This window comes from Elgaria multicarinata, chromosome 2 (genome assembly GCF_023053635.1).
Source record: "Elgaria multicarinata webbii isolate HBS135686 ecotype San Diego chromosome 2, rElgMul1.1.pri, whole genome shotgun sequence".
NCBI classification, from domain to species: domain Eukaryota; kingdom Metazoa; phylum Chordata; class Lepidosauria; order Squamata; family Anguidae; genus Elgaria; species Elgaria multicarinata.
The window spans coordinates 131,445,534-131,460,342 of NC_086172.1; the positions used below are offsets into that span (position 1 = coordinate 131,445,534).

Below are 14,809 nucleotides of genomic sequence, written 5' to 3' on the forward strand. Positions count from 1 at the left end.
TACACAATTCCAGTCATAAGGAAATGCCAGAAAATGCTTCTCCCTTGTGGCCATTCCACAGATGGCTATAGCTTACATAAATTCTTACCATGCTTACACAGAGTCTCTTTATTCCAGCATCTTGTGTCTAAATGTCCCAAAGTTATGCCAATAATCTCTTGGCAGGTAATGGTGGATATGACTGCAGCCTTAACTAACAAAGTTTAAAGTGCGATATATGAAATAATAGTTTTTAGTTGTTAAAAGGAATTCAAGAGAAGGATACCATAGAAGAGGCTTTTGAGAATCATCACTACTGCTTCAGCATCCACACACAAGTTTTTCTTAAGGGTTCAGAAGTGCATTTGATGCACTTCCACAGGTACTGTTCTCTTCCTTCCTGTCTGACCACACCACAGAGGAGTCTAGGAAATACAAGCATTGGCAATGCATGTAGCAATGGGAGTAAATGGTTTGCCACTTCTGGTTCAGCACTAAATCAATTAATATGTGAAACTGCCATATCCATACCACTTTTTGAAGGAGGGAAAGAAAGACTGCTAAGGCAGTGCGATGATCCATTATCTGGCAATGTACAGATAACAGTGTTATGCAGATACCATTACCCCATATCTGCATAACACATCTAGCTGTAGCTGCTTCATCATTTCTCAGGATTTTGCTCAAGAGTAACGATGCTTGTCAACTGGCATTTCAAAGAAATTTAGCTGTTTACTCACTGCATTTAAGCCACCCAATAACAAACAGTTCTCCAGAGACAATGTCAAGTCTGTTTTTCTGGTTTTTTATTACTATTTTGCCAGCTACTTTAGGAATGTTTCAGTACAACTACATATGGTTCCAAATAATCCCTTCAATGGAAGGGCAACTGATAAAATCACATAACTAATACTGAAATATTTTCAAGATACATATGTAGGGATAGTGAAAAGCCACATATCACAGCCTCAAGAATTCCATTCATACTCTTTCACCTTTAAATGAGAACATCTTTGCTTCATTTCAACTTGAATACATGCTGTGCTTAATAGTGACCAATTTGTTCCATGGCAACCTTTTTTTCTTACCAACCCCAGCAAAGTAGCAACCATTTTATGCTTGACCTTGCCCCCACCCACCCCAATTTAGCCTGAGACTGTTACTTGCACAGTGGATTTAATGCCAGGTTGTCATCACTCAACAGTAATAAATGGGAGATAACACTGCAATACTAGCAAATTCTGGATTGGCATTCAAATTAATGCCAACCAAGATTCATCTCTTGGAAATTTGCAAAAAAAAAAAAAAAACAACCCCGGGCCATTAAAGCTAATCGGCCACCCTTCTTCCTGTAATGATCTTGTAGTGGTGGCTACATTTCATAGTGCAGGGTTGTGACAAGGACTTACTTCATTCATAGTGCCTAGAAATGAACAACACATTGGAAAAACAATGCCAGATGTAAGCCAGGCAATTTACAGCAATATCTTAGGCAGGCAGAAAATCTGTAGTTTCTTTGTGGAGGCACCAGACCAGCGTCTGCCCCACTCCTGTCATGCTGATCACTCGATAGCCACGCTTCTCCAGCTTGTCCAAGACAATCCGGGGGGCATCTTGTACATAGTATTCCCAGCTGTTGTAAGCAAGATGCAGAAACAATGAGAAGTGCAGTTTTCGAAACATTGTTTTAATTGGATCCACACTGAAGGGGAAGCCTGTTGAACGTTGAAGTTTGAACAACAACAATAATAATAAATCTCCCAAATATAGTGGCTAGGGCTGATGGGACTAGTAGCCCAAAACATCTGGAGGGCCACAAGTCAACCACTCCTGATCTACAGTATCTGTAAGTTTGCTTGTCACTTGAAACTTGTCCACATCATGGTAGTCAGGCAAACGCCAATTGGAAATATAAAATTAAGAGTTGAGTTTGGCTGTAGAATCTTTGGTGTAGATTTCCCTTTTTTCAGTGTCAGGATCATGTACAGAGGCACATAAAACATGCCCATCAAGCTAATAACAGAATGTAAATCAACTCTGCTCTAGTTCTGATGTTCTTTCCTTCATACAAACTAATAAAGGATAATTAATGCCTGAGAAACATTTTTGACATTGCTGTGGTCCTTGCCACACTTGTGTGAGATAGCTCAATGGTAGAGTCCATGCAGAATGTTAATGCATTCAAGGGAATTTACAATTCTAAATATTAAAGTTTAAAAATAAATATAAAAAACAGAAAAATTCTCATAGGTTGGTAGTGGCATCTTGAAGAGGTGACAACGTTATGTAGCAAGCTAGCTTGGACTTCTGCTCTTATCTTCATTTTGGGGAACCGCTAACAAAGGATACTACAGAGCTGGAAAAGGTTCAGAAAAGGGCAACTAAAATGATCAAGGGGATGGAGCAACTCCCCTATGAGGAAAGGTTACAACTTCTGGGACTGTTTAGTGTAGGAAAAAAGGCAATTAAGGGGGGGAAATGACTGAGGTGTACAGAATTATCCATGTGACTAGGGAGACAGATTTCTCCCTCTCTTATAATATTAGAACCCAGGGAAATCCCATGAGGTTGATTGGTGGGAGATTCAGAGAAGATAAAAGCACATAGTTAAATTATGGAAGTTGCTACCCTATAATGTAATACCAATATGGATGGCTTTAAAGGGGGATTGGACAAATTCATGGAAGATAAGGCTATCAATGGCTATTATTCTAGATGGCTATATCTTATCTTCAGTATCAGAGGCAGTACACCAGTTGGGGAACGGAAAGGAGATTTAGCTGTTTGATCATCAGATACAACTAGGCTTTTAATTAGTTTTTAATACAGAATAACATAGCTATAAGCTACTTATTTATAACAGCTTGAGATGTGTTACAGAAGACTTGTTAAGAGTACAACTTGAAGGTTGTTATAACTTCACAGGAAAGAAATCTATCTTGGAGTATGACTCAGTTTCTGCACTGACATATTGTAGGCCTCTGTTTGTTGTACATACTTCTGATTTGGTCTCTGAAGTGATCCCTTTGTGCTAATCATTTTGGAATGCAGCACTTTGCACCCACAACAACAAGGCCAAATAAAGCACTGCATTCCAAGGAAGTTGTTTTTGTTGTTCTAATTTGCGGCCTCCTCCTCCAACTTTTGTTCAGTTGCAGAAGGGAGGCGGTTAAGCAGCTCACCACAATTAAGGAAAGAAGGAATAGCATTCATCCACTATTAAACCTTCCATCCTAGCAAATGGGTGAGGTAAGAATTAGAACTTGGAAGCATTTAAAGACACATGAACCCAAAACAAGTACAAAAATAGTTGACACAAGTGAGCGATACTTCTACCAGAAAGTTCCAGAGGAAGTTCTCAGGTGGGAATCCTCTCGCACACCCAACTTTGCCTAGAGTGGCCATTTACATGTCGCCAAAAACAGAGGACAAAACAGAACACGAATTTGCTTTAAATGTACATATACTGATTTATATATCTATATGATGTTTAGAAATAATTCTTATAATTTAAATAGAAATGTAGCACATCCCAAAATAGTGTGGATGACTGTAACCAGGTGTCCTGTGTGCCTGCTCAAGTCTGCTTCCAAGTGCTAAATGTTGATGGACAACTTCAAGGTCCCTGCTTTTCCTCCTTACCTTTATCTTTAAACCGGACTTGGACCGGACAGCCCTTCAAACAGAGGGCACCTTCAAATAGAGGTCTGCCTTTTGACAATCCTTCAAATAAAATAATGCCCTCTGTAAAGTAAGGAGACACATGGTCGTCCAAAGCGCCTAATACCTGCTAGAAATGAACAAGGAGCTGATATTTATCTGGCTAGCTGCTGCTGCTTCATCTCTATAGCTGTGAGGTAAATGTTCACGGGAAACAAAATATTCTCTAATTCCTCTCTTCTTCAGTTCTGGAGCACCTGCTTCAACTAATTTACGATTTTCTTGATATACATGAAGTAATAAATCTCACATTGAAAACTATGTATTTAAGGGCTCTATTTAAAATCACACTTTAAACAAAATAATGTCCAAATTAATAGGATTTATTAACACAGATTAAAATGGTAAATATTATCTGCCTCCATTAGAATCTAGATATCGTTTCCTATCCTAAAATACAGGACAAGATATACACCCATATAAATTCCTTTTGTCATACTCAAGGACTGTCAAGGAAACAGGAAGCAGAAAACTTTGGGGGGGGGGGGGAGGCAATATATCAAATTGGCATGGGGGCCAAAGTTGGAATAGTAACAGGGATGTGCTTCGGCCCAAGGGGCCAAGTTCTGCTTCAGAGAAGCTCTCGAGGGTCAAATTCTAGTGCTGGGCATGGCCAAACGCAAAAGGGGCAGGGTCAAAATACCAAAAAATACAAGCATATTTTAGTTTGAAGTTCTTACTGCCAGTAACTTAGCCTTTGGAGGGGATTTCAGCCTTTTAAAATGGGGGGGGGACTGCACAAAAGCTGAGAAACCACCAAATGGTCAGTGGTTTTGGGGGGGGGGAAGGGAAGGGGCAGGGTTCTAGGGAACCCAGGGAGGATTAGGGGCTGAAACGAGACATGGGAAATGTAAGGGAGAATGGCTGGACCACTGCACACCTGGTTAAATTTCTCAGGCTTTAACATCATGAATGGGCCCATTTTTGTTGTCGTCATCACGTGTGCTTCATTTCAGCTTAGTTAAACTTTTCAGTCAGGATGGGATGTTCCAGCCATTTTGAAGAATGCATACAGATTTTGCAGAGGTGAAGGATGAAGGTGACAAACAGGGTGTGGTTAGGGATGTTGTGTATCAGAAAATGCGTTAACATAGTGAAGATTCTGAAACGGTTGATCATCTTGGCCATGTCATTGTGCCTCCTAATGTTTGAAAGTGAGGATGAGTGATGCATAGATTATAATCCACACATGAATGTATAAAAACATGCATGTCTTATACAAAATTAGACCCCTGGCCTATCTAATCCAAACACAGCCTAAAAAATGAAACTAAAGCCAGGTTCTCACATTCACTTGTGTGTTTTTTCTACACTTGCCTATTATATATGTTGGCTAGCAGCTGAATGTATGGACCACACTCTGTGGAAAAACTTTGTGTCTGAGAGCTGATATGAAAGTTCTGCCTGTAACATTGGAGCAGCTGTGATAGACATGACCATGCCCCCTCTGATGTCATTTGCTCCCTGGTTGAAGGTGAGCCAGGGACCAGGTTTGGGGCTTTCCCATGTTAGGGTAGTCCCCCGTGCAGCAAAGTCGAGTCCCCTTTGCCCTTCTGATGGAGGAGTGAAGGACACTTGGCCTACTTGGCTTCTCCTACCCTGCTTCCTTCTCCTAATGACAGGGGAAGCTGAGCTGGCCAAGTCACCATCACCCCACCCTCAGAGGAGCAAAGGGGACTCAGCCACCTCAGCTTCAATGCATGTGGGTCTTCCCTGACTGGGAAAATCCATGTGCCACAAAGCAATCATGCAGGGGAGTCCTCGTGTTATCTCTGATTTGGGGTTTGCAGTGCCGAGGGGATAAGGGCCCGCAGAGGTGGCACAAGTCTTGTAGAGCCTCTGTGGGCCAGATTATGCCTGTGGACCAGAGGTTCTCCACCTGGCCTTATACTGCCAAGAAGTACAATTGGTTAACAAAGGATGGAGAAAAGTGAGGAGGAAAGAAGCAAAAAGCTTACAGAAATACTTACAAATGATTCCCCAGCATGTTTCTTTTCGTGGCCCCTAGATAGTTCATCAAGTTTGGATCAGAATGTTCATCGCCCACCATTGTGGGGCCCACCTCCTGCAAAGAGAAATATCCAGTTCTATTACTGAAAATCATGCCAGTATCGGGGGAGTTTTTCATTCTATCTAGCGAGAGTTATCTGTCAGCACAATCTAAACCAGAACTTCTTTCAGTCCGCGGGCCAAATAGTTCAATTTTCTTCATTCCTTTATGCATTCATTCTATTTCTATACCACCCCATAACCAAAGCTCTCTGGGCAGTTTGCAAAGATTAAAAACCACAAAAACATATTATACAAAGTGCAAAGCCATTTACATAAAAACATAAACAGATAGCACACAACTTATATCTAAAAGCATTTTTAAACACTCAACCAAAGGCAATCCAAGACCAGATTAAAATTCATTATAATGCTGCCAAATGCCTAAGAGAAGACGGCAGTTTTAACCTGGTGCCGAAAACATAACCATGTTGGCACCCGGCAGGCCTCATCAGGGAGAACTTTCAGAGAAGTTCTTGGAGGCCACCTTCCAGTAGTAAAGGCATGGGACAGGGGCAAAAGAGATAGGGCCAAATACCAGTTTAAAGCTCTTACTGCTAGTAACTAAGCCATAGGAGAGCAATTTCAACCTAAAAGAATGGAGGGGGAAATTGCATGAAAGCCATGAAACCATCAAACTATCGGTGTTTGGGGCCAAAGAGGTGGGGCCAGGAGAAGGGGCCAGACTGGGACCCTAGAGGGTCGGATTTTGCAGCCTTGACTTAAACAATAGTTAAGGAAGATGCTTCGTAAAGACAGGTATTGACAAATTCTTTTTTAGGGGACGTTCACAAAAGCCTTAGGTTGGCACAGCAGTTGTAGCCACTTCTGGATAAAGAAAGCCTTGCCACAGTTGTCCATGCTGGTAGCATCTAGGCCAGACTACTATAATTCACTATACATGGGGCTGCCTCTGAAGAGACTCAGAACATAGCAGCTGGTTGTTCACCAGGACTTGTTGGCCAGAAATACTTTGCCACCGTTAAGATTCCCAATGGCTTTCAGTTTGTTTCTGGCTTACAATTCAAAGTACTGATTTTAATCTACAAAGCTCTATACCAGTGGTTCCCAAACTTTTTCAGGTCACTGCCCCCTTGGTTCCACAAACTCATGCCCAGCGCCCCCCTACCCTACACTATAAAGTCATTATTCAGAATAGTGGTTTTCAACGACCCACCAAGGAAGATAATAACAATAAAATTCAAAACAGTAACAATTAATTGAATACTTTATTCAAAATCCAATTGGTGTGCCCCGCCATGCTGGCTGCAAACAGAGGCATTTGCTCTCTTTTCTCTCCCTCCCTCGGCAAGCTTGGGGCGGGTGCTTCCCATTTAGAGGGGATTCTAGGAGTTGAAGGACTTTTTTCTGTCTAAACATGCATAAAATTGTGCCTTTAACTTATCATGTCACACTAGCATGAATACAGGAATCAAATAGGATTTCCTTCTTCAGTGGAACACACTTACTTAGGAGTAAGCACCATTTTGTTATAGGAAAGGATTTTAATTAAAATTTTAAAATAATTATCTGCCACCTGGTACAGAGTTTTCCTATGGAAAACCTGGCTGGGACTGAAGTAGAGGGGCACTAATTTTACTGTACTTATTGTCTTTCAATATGGTTAAATATCCCACAGTTACCTTGCTATTCTATTTCTACAATTCATTTTCTCCTGTCTTTTCTTCACCCTCTCTTCGTTTTCAGGCTGAATCCTATGCACATTTACCTCAGAGTAAGTTCTATTGATCTCAGTGGGGCTTACTTCTGAGTAGACATACTTAGGATTGGGTTGCAGCTCTGTTTTTATGGTGACACAAGATACACACATACCATGTTTACCAAAAGAACGCTTGAAAAAAGGGGGTTGGACACCCTGAAATAAGCAAGGGCAGATAGGAATGGTTTCAGCAAGCATTCAGGAAAAAGGTGCTGCTGAATCTTCTTTAGCCAGGAAGGACCTGGGGAATTGCAATTCTCTCTTCCTCCCCCTTTTCTTTTCTCTCCCAATCCTGTTGTAGTCCAGATTTTTTGGGGTGGGTGGGAGCACACACACAGAAGCTCTCTCTCTCTCTCTCTCTCTCTCTCTCCCCCCAACCCCCTCTCCCCCCAAGCCTCACAGTAGCTGCTGGGCTGATTAGGACAGGAGGGCAGCAGCTCAGAGGGGAGATGGCCCCAATCTGCAACTCCTGACAGGGGAAGGGAGCCTGGTGATGCCTTGCAGCAGCACAAGCAGTCCTGCTCCTCACCCAGCCTATCGGCTGACTGCTGTTCTTAGCAGCTGCTTTGCCGCCCTCCACATGCTCCTTCCTCTCCGCCACATGGCTGCTGCTCCCGCCTTGTGGAGCAACTATCGTGAGAAGTCTGCCGGGGCAGCTTGTAGGAGAGAGCAGCTCTGGCCGAGGGAGCGGGCGGGTGGTGGTGGCGGTGGCTCCAGCAGGAAAGAAGCCCTGGGCCCTCCTAGGCAGGAGAAGAGTGGGCAGAGCAGCTGAATTCGCCGCTGTTTCCTGCTCTTCTGCCTCCTGTGGACGCTTCCCCCACCCCCTACTTCTGGTGGGGCCGCTGTGGGCTTGAGATAGGAGGAGAGAGCGGCTGCGTGAGTGAGAAAGTCCTTCCTAAGCAGGAGAGTTGTGGGGAGAGCAGCTGTATTTGCCGCTCTTTCCTGCTCGGTCCCTGGGTTTTAGGACCTTCTGGAGAGACCACCTCGAGCGCCCCCCTTTTGCTTGTTAGCGCCCCCCTGCTGTCCCTTTGCCTCTTAACGCCCCCCTATGCAATCCCACCGCCCCCAAGGGGGCAATACGGTTTGGAACAAAGTTATCTTAAGGACTGCCTTCTTCTATATGAACAGGCCCATTCATTAAGGCCAGTCTTAGTAGCCCCATTCCAAGTTCCTCCACTTTTAGAGGTTAGGCAGATGGCAACGGGAGGCAAGGGTGTGTGTTTTTTGTAGTATGGCACCTCATTAATGGAACAACTTCCCCATAGGAAAACCACATGGCACCAGTTTTATTGTCTTATGTGATTGATTTGATGGCTATCATGTTTTGCTTTTTCTGATATTATTTTAAGCTAATTTATGGGATTATTATTATTATATTCTGTCTTTTTTCCTCTTGCAAGGAACCCAAAGAAGCTTAAATGATCCTCCTCCACTCCATTTTATCCTCACAACAACCCCGTGAGGTACATTAAACGGAGTCAGTGACTTCACAAACGTCACCCAGTTAGATTCCTGGCCAAGTGGGGACATGAGCCTAGGCCTCCAAAGTTCAAGCCCAACACTCTAACCACTACACCACACTGGTTTGATCATGCATATTTTTTATTTTATTTTAATAATTTGCTAGCCACTTTAAAGGTTTTTTTTAAAAAAAGAGGTAGGATATGCCTTAGACAAAATAATATTAAAATTGGTGACTGAAAAAGTAAGAAGAATAGTGTTTCTGCATCACCATACACATTTACCTGCTTAGAGAAGGATGAAATCATTTATACTCTTTCTTAAGCAATACAGGAGGACATCAAGGCAGGCACTTGGAATTAAACACTCACTAACAGCTCCTCCTACAGGCTGAACAAGAGATACCAGAGAGTCCAAAAGAACCTATTACCATATAGATCTATAGATAGGTCTTTTAGGGTGCAATCCTATGCATGTCTAGACAGAAAAACTCCTATGACTCCAAGCATTCCCTAGCTAGCCATGCTGCCTAGGGGATGTTGGGAATTGAAGTACTTCTTTTCTGCCTAAACATGCATAGGATTGCCATCTAATATACCTAACTCCAAATACACTATAGAAGCTTTCCCTAACCTAGTGTGCTCCAGATAGGTTCAACTACAACTCCCATCATCTCCAACTACCATGGCCATTAGCTTGCTGGCTGGAGAAAGGGAGAGCCAAACACATCTGGAAGGCATAAGGTTGGTTTAGGAAGGCTGCACTACAGTGAGAAAAGTTGGTGAAAGATTAGAAGCACAACTGTAAATACTTACAATGACCCTGTTCAGATGACACGCTAAGCCACAGTGGCTAAGCATTTTGAGCTTAAAAGTATGGCTTAGTGTGTTGTGTGAACCATGACATACCCACAGTTAACACAGGCAGTGTCATGGGGCATAGTGAAACAAATGGGGTTGCAAAGTCATGTACTCTGTACAGCACCATGTACATTGATGGTGCTATATAAATAAATAAATAAATAATAATAATAATAATAATAAATAATAATAATAATAATAAATCTAAGGTGGTGGTGGTTGTTTTTTAAAAAATCCAGTTTCCCTCTGATATGTAGATGAATCCTCCTGCTTTCATTTGTTCCATTCTAGCAAATTTTACCTTTGCCCTCTGGGGCTAAGTATAGGACACGTCACATTGCAGCATATTTAAACTCAATTAAAGAAATGTTTTGTGACTAATAAAATTACACTGATATAAATTTGGATTTATGATCTATGCACATCTAATTTTGCCAGAAGCAGAAAGATCACTCAAACAAATGGTGGAGCACAGGAGAGGCTCTATATAATTTATTTCAATGTTTCAGTTTGCTTATTTGCTTTGTAGAATAGCGGGCAAGGGTACACTTATATTCATGTCACAGAAACAAACATTGAAACAGCAACTAAGGACAATGCACAGCTGGAATTGAACGATAAGCTCAGTTTAGCGGCAGTACTGTTTAGAAAAAAGTCTGTGGAAAAGAGGAGACTGCATGGGCATAGCTAGACAAGCCATCATCATGGCTGATTTTGCGGAGACTACATAGCATATAAAAGAGAATCCATTTACAGGGTTCTATCTCTTGGTCACACTTTGATCTCTGAAGGAGAAGGCAATCCAGATACGGGCTGCTGCAGTAATTGACACATATTATATTTGTCATCATAGAAAAGGCTACGCATATTCTGCAATTCCACAAAAACATAAAATACAAACTGTGGCACTGGGAACAGAATTCAGCTTTATGTTTTTAAGTCACAGTTTTCATTTCATGTCATTTTTAAAGCAAGTGTCTAGCCCTTACAGCTGCAGAAATAGATTTGGAAATGTGTGGGCAGTACCTAGCAAAAACAGAAGCTAGAACTGCAGTCAAATATATGTTCTGTTGGCCAGGAGATGGGACTTCCATGCTCAACCTTGTTCCACCCCATAAGTAGCAGGAAGAGTAGAACAGCACAATCCTATACATGTCTGCTCAGAAGTAAGTCTCACTATGTTCAGTGGTGCTTACTTCCTGGTAAGTCTGTTTATGAGTGCAACCTAAATGACACAAGAAACAAAAATTGTGAGGATATGCTTAATTTGCATTATTTACACAAATCACAGAATTTGGCTTTTTGAGGAGCAAAGAACAGAAGTTGCATTGGTGCAGATTATTATTATTATTATTATTATTATTATTATTTATATAGCACCATTAATGTACATGGTGCTGTACAGAGTAAAACAATAAATAGCAAGACCCTGCCACATAGGCTTACATTCTAATAAAATCATAATAAAGCAATAAGGAGGGGAAGAGAATGCACCAAACAGGCAGTATAAAAGTCAGAACAAAATCAAGTTTTAAAAGCTTTGATTGATTGAGCACAGAGAAGACACAGTACTGAAGCAACCTGTTTGTTGTTTATTCGTTCAGACGCTTCCGACTCTTCGTGACTTCATGGACCAGCCCACGCCAGAGCTTTCTGTCGGCTGTCGCCACCCCTAGCTCCCCCAAGGTCAAGTCTTTTTTTAAAAAAAATTCTACAATACTTAAACATACATCATTACAATTAAAACAAAAACAACATACTACATAACTGTTGAATAACATCGATATCATATCTATATAACATAATCAAACTTAACATATAAGTGCACCCCCCACCTCGGGATCTCATTCCTGATTCCAAAATCTCATACTTTCTTCTGCTGGTGGTTTCCCACTTCCCTTTGAAAACACAAATATTAGGAACTGTTTTCAAATTCCTTCAAAATCATTTGTTTTAGCTATACCTCTTCTCCATTTAATATTACAAGTCAATTTATCATTAATAGCTATATCCCATACTTCTTTGTACCATTCTTCAATACAATATTTCCCTTGAATCTTCCAGTTCCTAGCTACAATCAATCTTGCTGCAGTCAACAAATTCGATATCAATTCCTTAATTTCTTTTTTACATTTTAAATCTTCAAATAGTGACAGTAATGCAACTTTTGGTGTTTGTTCTATCTTCATTCCCACAATTTCTTCAATCTCCAAAAACACCATCTTCCACAAGGTCAAGTCTGTCACCTCCAGAATATCATCCATCCATCTTGCCCTTGGTCGGCCCCTCTTCCTTTTGCCTCCCACTTTCCCTAGCATCAGCCTCTTCTCCAGGGTATCTGGAGAAGCAACCTATGCATGTAATAATATAGGGATAGGAAAACTGTGCATTCATCCAACACACACTAAAGTGCTGTGTAGGGGTGTTCTAAGGGTTGTTCCATAATTTGAGGGGCAGGAAATACATGTTTCCCATAGTCGATACACATGGCCAAGAACTGTGGCTAATTTAGCTCCCTGGAGTGTGTACCTGTACAATGCACACAGGAGTAAATGTGTGTTAAAACAAAGAAAACTGGCCTTTACTAGGCCAGAATATTTGTACACCACTAGCCCAATACTGTCTACTCTGCCTAGCAATAAATCACTAAAAGCAGAAGTCATTCCCATCACCTGCTATTCAATCCTTTTCTTTAACTGGAAATGCCAAGGGTTGAACCTGGGACCTTTGGCAGGTAAAGCAAAAGCTCTACTGCTGAGCCGTGGTCCCTCTTCAACGGCAAGTGTGAGCCAGCTTTAAATGTACTTATTCTGTTCCTTCAATGTACACACATACATACAGACAAGTGACCAAAGACTGAGATCTGCACCGGTTTACTTATTTTATTATATGATGAGCTGATGTTGCGCAGCGGCTAGCAGACTATAAAGCATGAAAAATCCCTGGTTCAAAATGTTGGTTCAGCCAGAAACTCATCCAGAAGCATTAGGCAAGACACTTTCTCTCAACCTCTGCCCCCCATGGAACATGTGGACAATACAAGGTGTCCTACCTTACAGGCTTGTTGTAAGGATTACAATAAAGTATGTAAAATGCCTTTAACGCTCAAATTTGCAGTATAAATAGTATTACTCATTAATATAAAGCAGAACATCAAATCAGAGTTCTTTGTCATGCAAAGCCACAACACTGGATGTTGGCCTTTGATCAAAGGTCTCTTTTTCTTTTTAAGAAAATGAAGTGTTTGTAATCTAGGACACAGAAACTTTTTTATTATACAATTATTCTCCCAAAGTACTGACTGCTTCCCAAAAGTAAACAACAGTAACTTCTAGCATCACAAGGTGAATGCCATCATTCAGAGGCATTCACAGCTGGTACCTGTTAACACACCTAACACCCTTGGAACACCACACCAGGGAAGGAGCCAGTTGCGTAACATCTGTTGGTAACAGCTGCACTAACCTACCTGCACAGGTAAGCGGGTGACAGCCTTGGGAAAAGGAGAAAAACTCAGACAGTATCCAGCTCTGTTTAAATGCAAAGCGCCCTGGGGCATTTTTCAGTTCACCACGTCACCAGCCCTAAACTAGGAACAGAAGGGCACAGACCAAACAAGCTCAGAGACGCTTGTGCAAAAGAAGGAAGGCATGACGACTCATTTCAGCCAGGCAGTTATTTCCAAAAAGCAGCACTTTTTGCAAAGTAATGAAATCCGCGCCATCTCCAGAAATCAACCCCTGAAAGTCACTTCCACACATATTCACACACCATTCTGCATGCCCTCTCCTTTCTAAGGCATGGAGGCCAACGGGTTCCCGTTCAGCATCCCATCAGCTAACACGCGCGCGCACCGGCACTTGCTTTGGCAGCCCCCTGCCCGAATTGCTCACCATGCGGATCTGAGTACTGATGAGGACGTACGGCATGATCGCCTCTGCGCCCCCCGAGGTCCCCAAGGTGGCCGCCGCCGCTCCACAGTTCGTTCTGTTTTCCCCAGCTCAGCCCACACGTGACATCCTGCCAATCCAGAGTTACGCCCTCTCCTGCAGCAGCCAATCAACGAGGGGGCTGGGGTAGGGTGGGGCTGGTACGGAAATGATGGCCGCAGGGCAGGCATTTCAGGGCGGTGGGGCACGCCTGGTGCCTTTTGGGGACTCCGTGAGGCGGGCAGAAGGAAAAATAAAGCAATTGCAGTGGAGGCTGGTGGCTCCGATTTCGGTGGGACTGTGGATCCAGGCTGGTTCTGACTGAAACCCGGAATGGATTCAGAGCACCCGCACACCGAAATTGGAACCATCAGCCTCCACAGAGTAATTGCCTTTCACTTTAGTATTTGTTCTCTGTTTACTTGACTTTACGATCTTGGGCTAGCATTTTGTGCAGATCTTTTCATTTCTTTTTGGGAGTGGTGTGATGGAGTGAATTGGTAGGCATCGTAAACGAAAATCATGCACCTTCTCCAGCTCTGTGATACCTTGATTGAGTGCTTGTAGCTTGGCCCGTGTACTTGGAATAGATCATTTAAAAAATACTACTCTGAAAGGCCTGGGCTTCAATCTCGTACCTAATAACCTAAACTTGGTTCCCTCCCATAACCTTTTGACCACATTTATCAAAGTTACATACTGCCATATCACTGCTCTAGAATATTCTTCATAGATCACCTATGCATCTCAGCATGTTTGTACTGGGAGGAATGGACAAGTAATTCATCATGTGGCTAACTTATCTGGCACAAACCCAACTACCTATGTTTCAAATGACTGAATCTTCCATTATAAACATACATCGTTTATAAATAAGCATATATTGCTAATAAATAAAATTTTAAACATATTGTTAATAAATAAATTGTAAAAACATTTTTGTTTCTTTTTAACCAGGAGGTGGGGCTGTGTACAATGGAATCAACAAATGTGGGACTTTTTTTCTTTGGAAGTGAGGGGATTACATTTAAAAGGGTCTCTATATGCATTCATTTTCTTTGCCTACTAGTTACTATTATTTTATCTGCCTT

General features: G+C 42.0%; 1 protein-coding gene across 1 annotated transcript; it reads right to left on the minus strand.

The window, feature by feature from the left end:
* Positions 1-802: 802 nt before the first annotated feature.
* GCHFR (GTP cyclohydrolase I feedback regulator) lies at positions 803-13,813 on the minus strand. Its single transcript, XM_063117716.1, has 3 exons — positions 13,683-13,813; positions 5,670-5,764; positions 803-1,612 (listed from the first exon to the last, which is right to left on the minus strand). The coding sequence occupies exons 1-3, from the start codon at positions 13,716-13,718 to the stop codon at positions 1,468-1,470; spliced, it is 276 nt and encodes a 91-aa protein (XP_062973786.1). The 5' UTR covers positions 13,719-13,813; the 3' UTR covers positions 803-1,467.
* Positions 13,814-14,809: the final 996 nt, after the last annotated feature.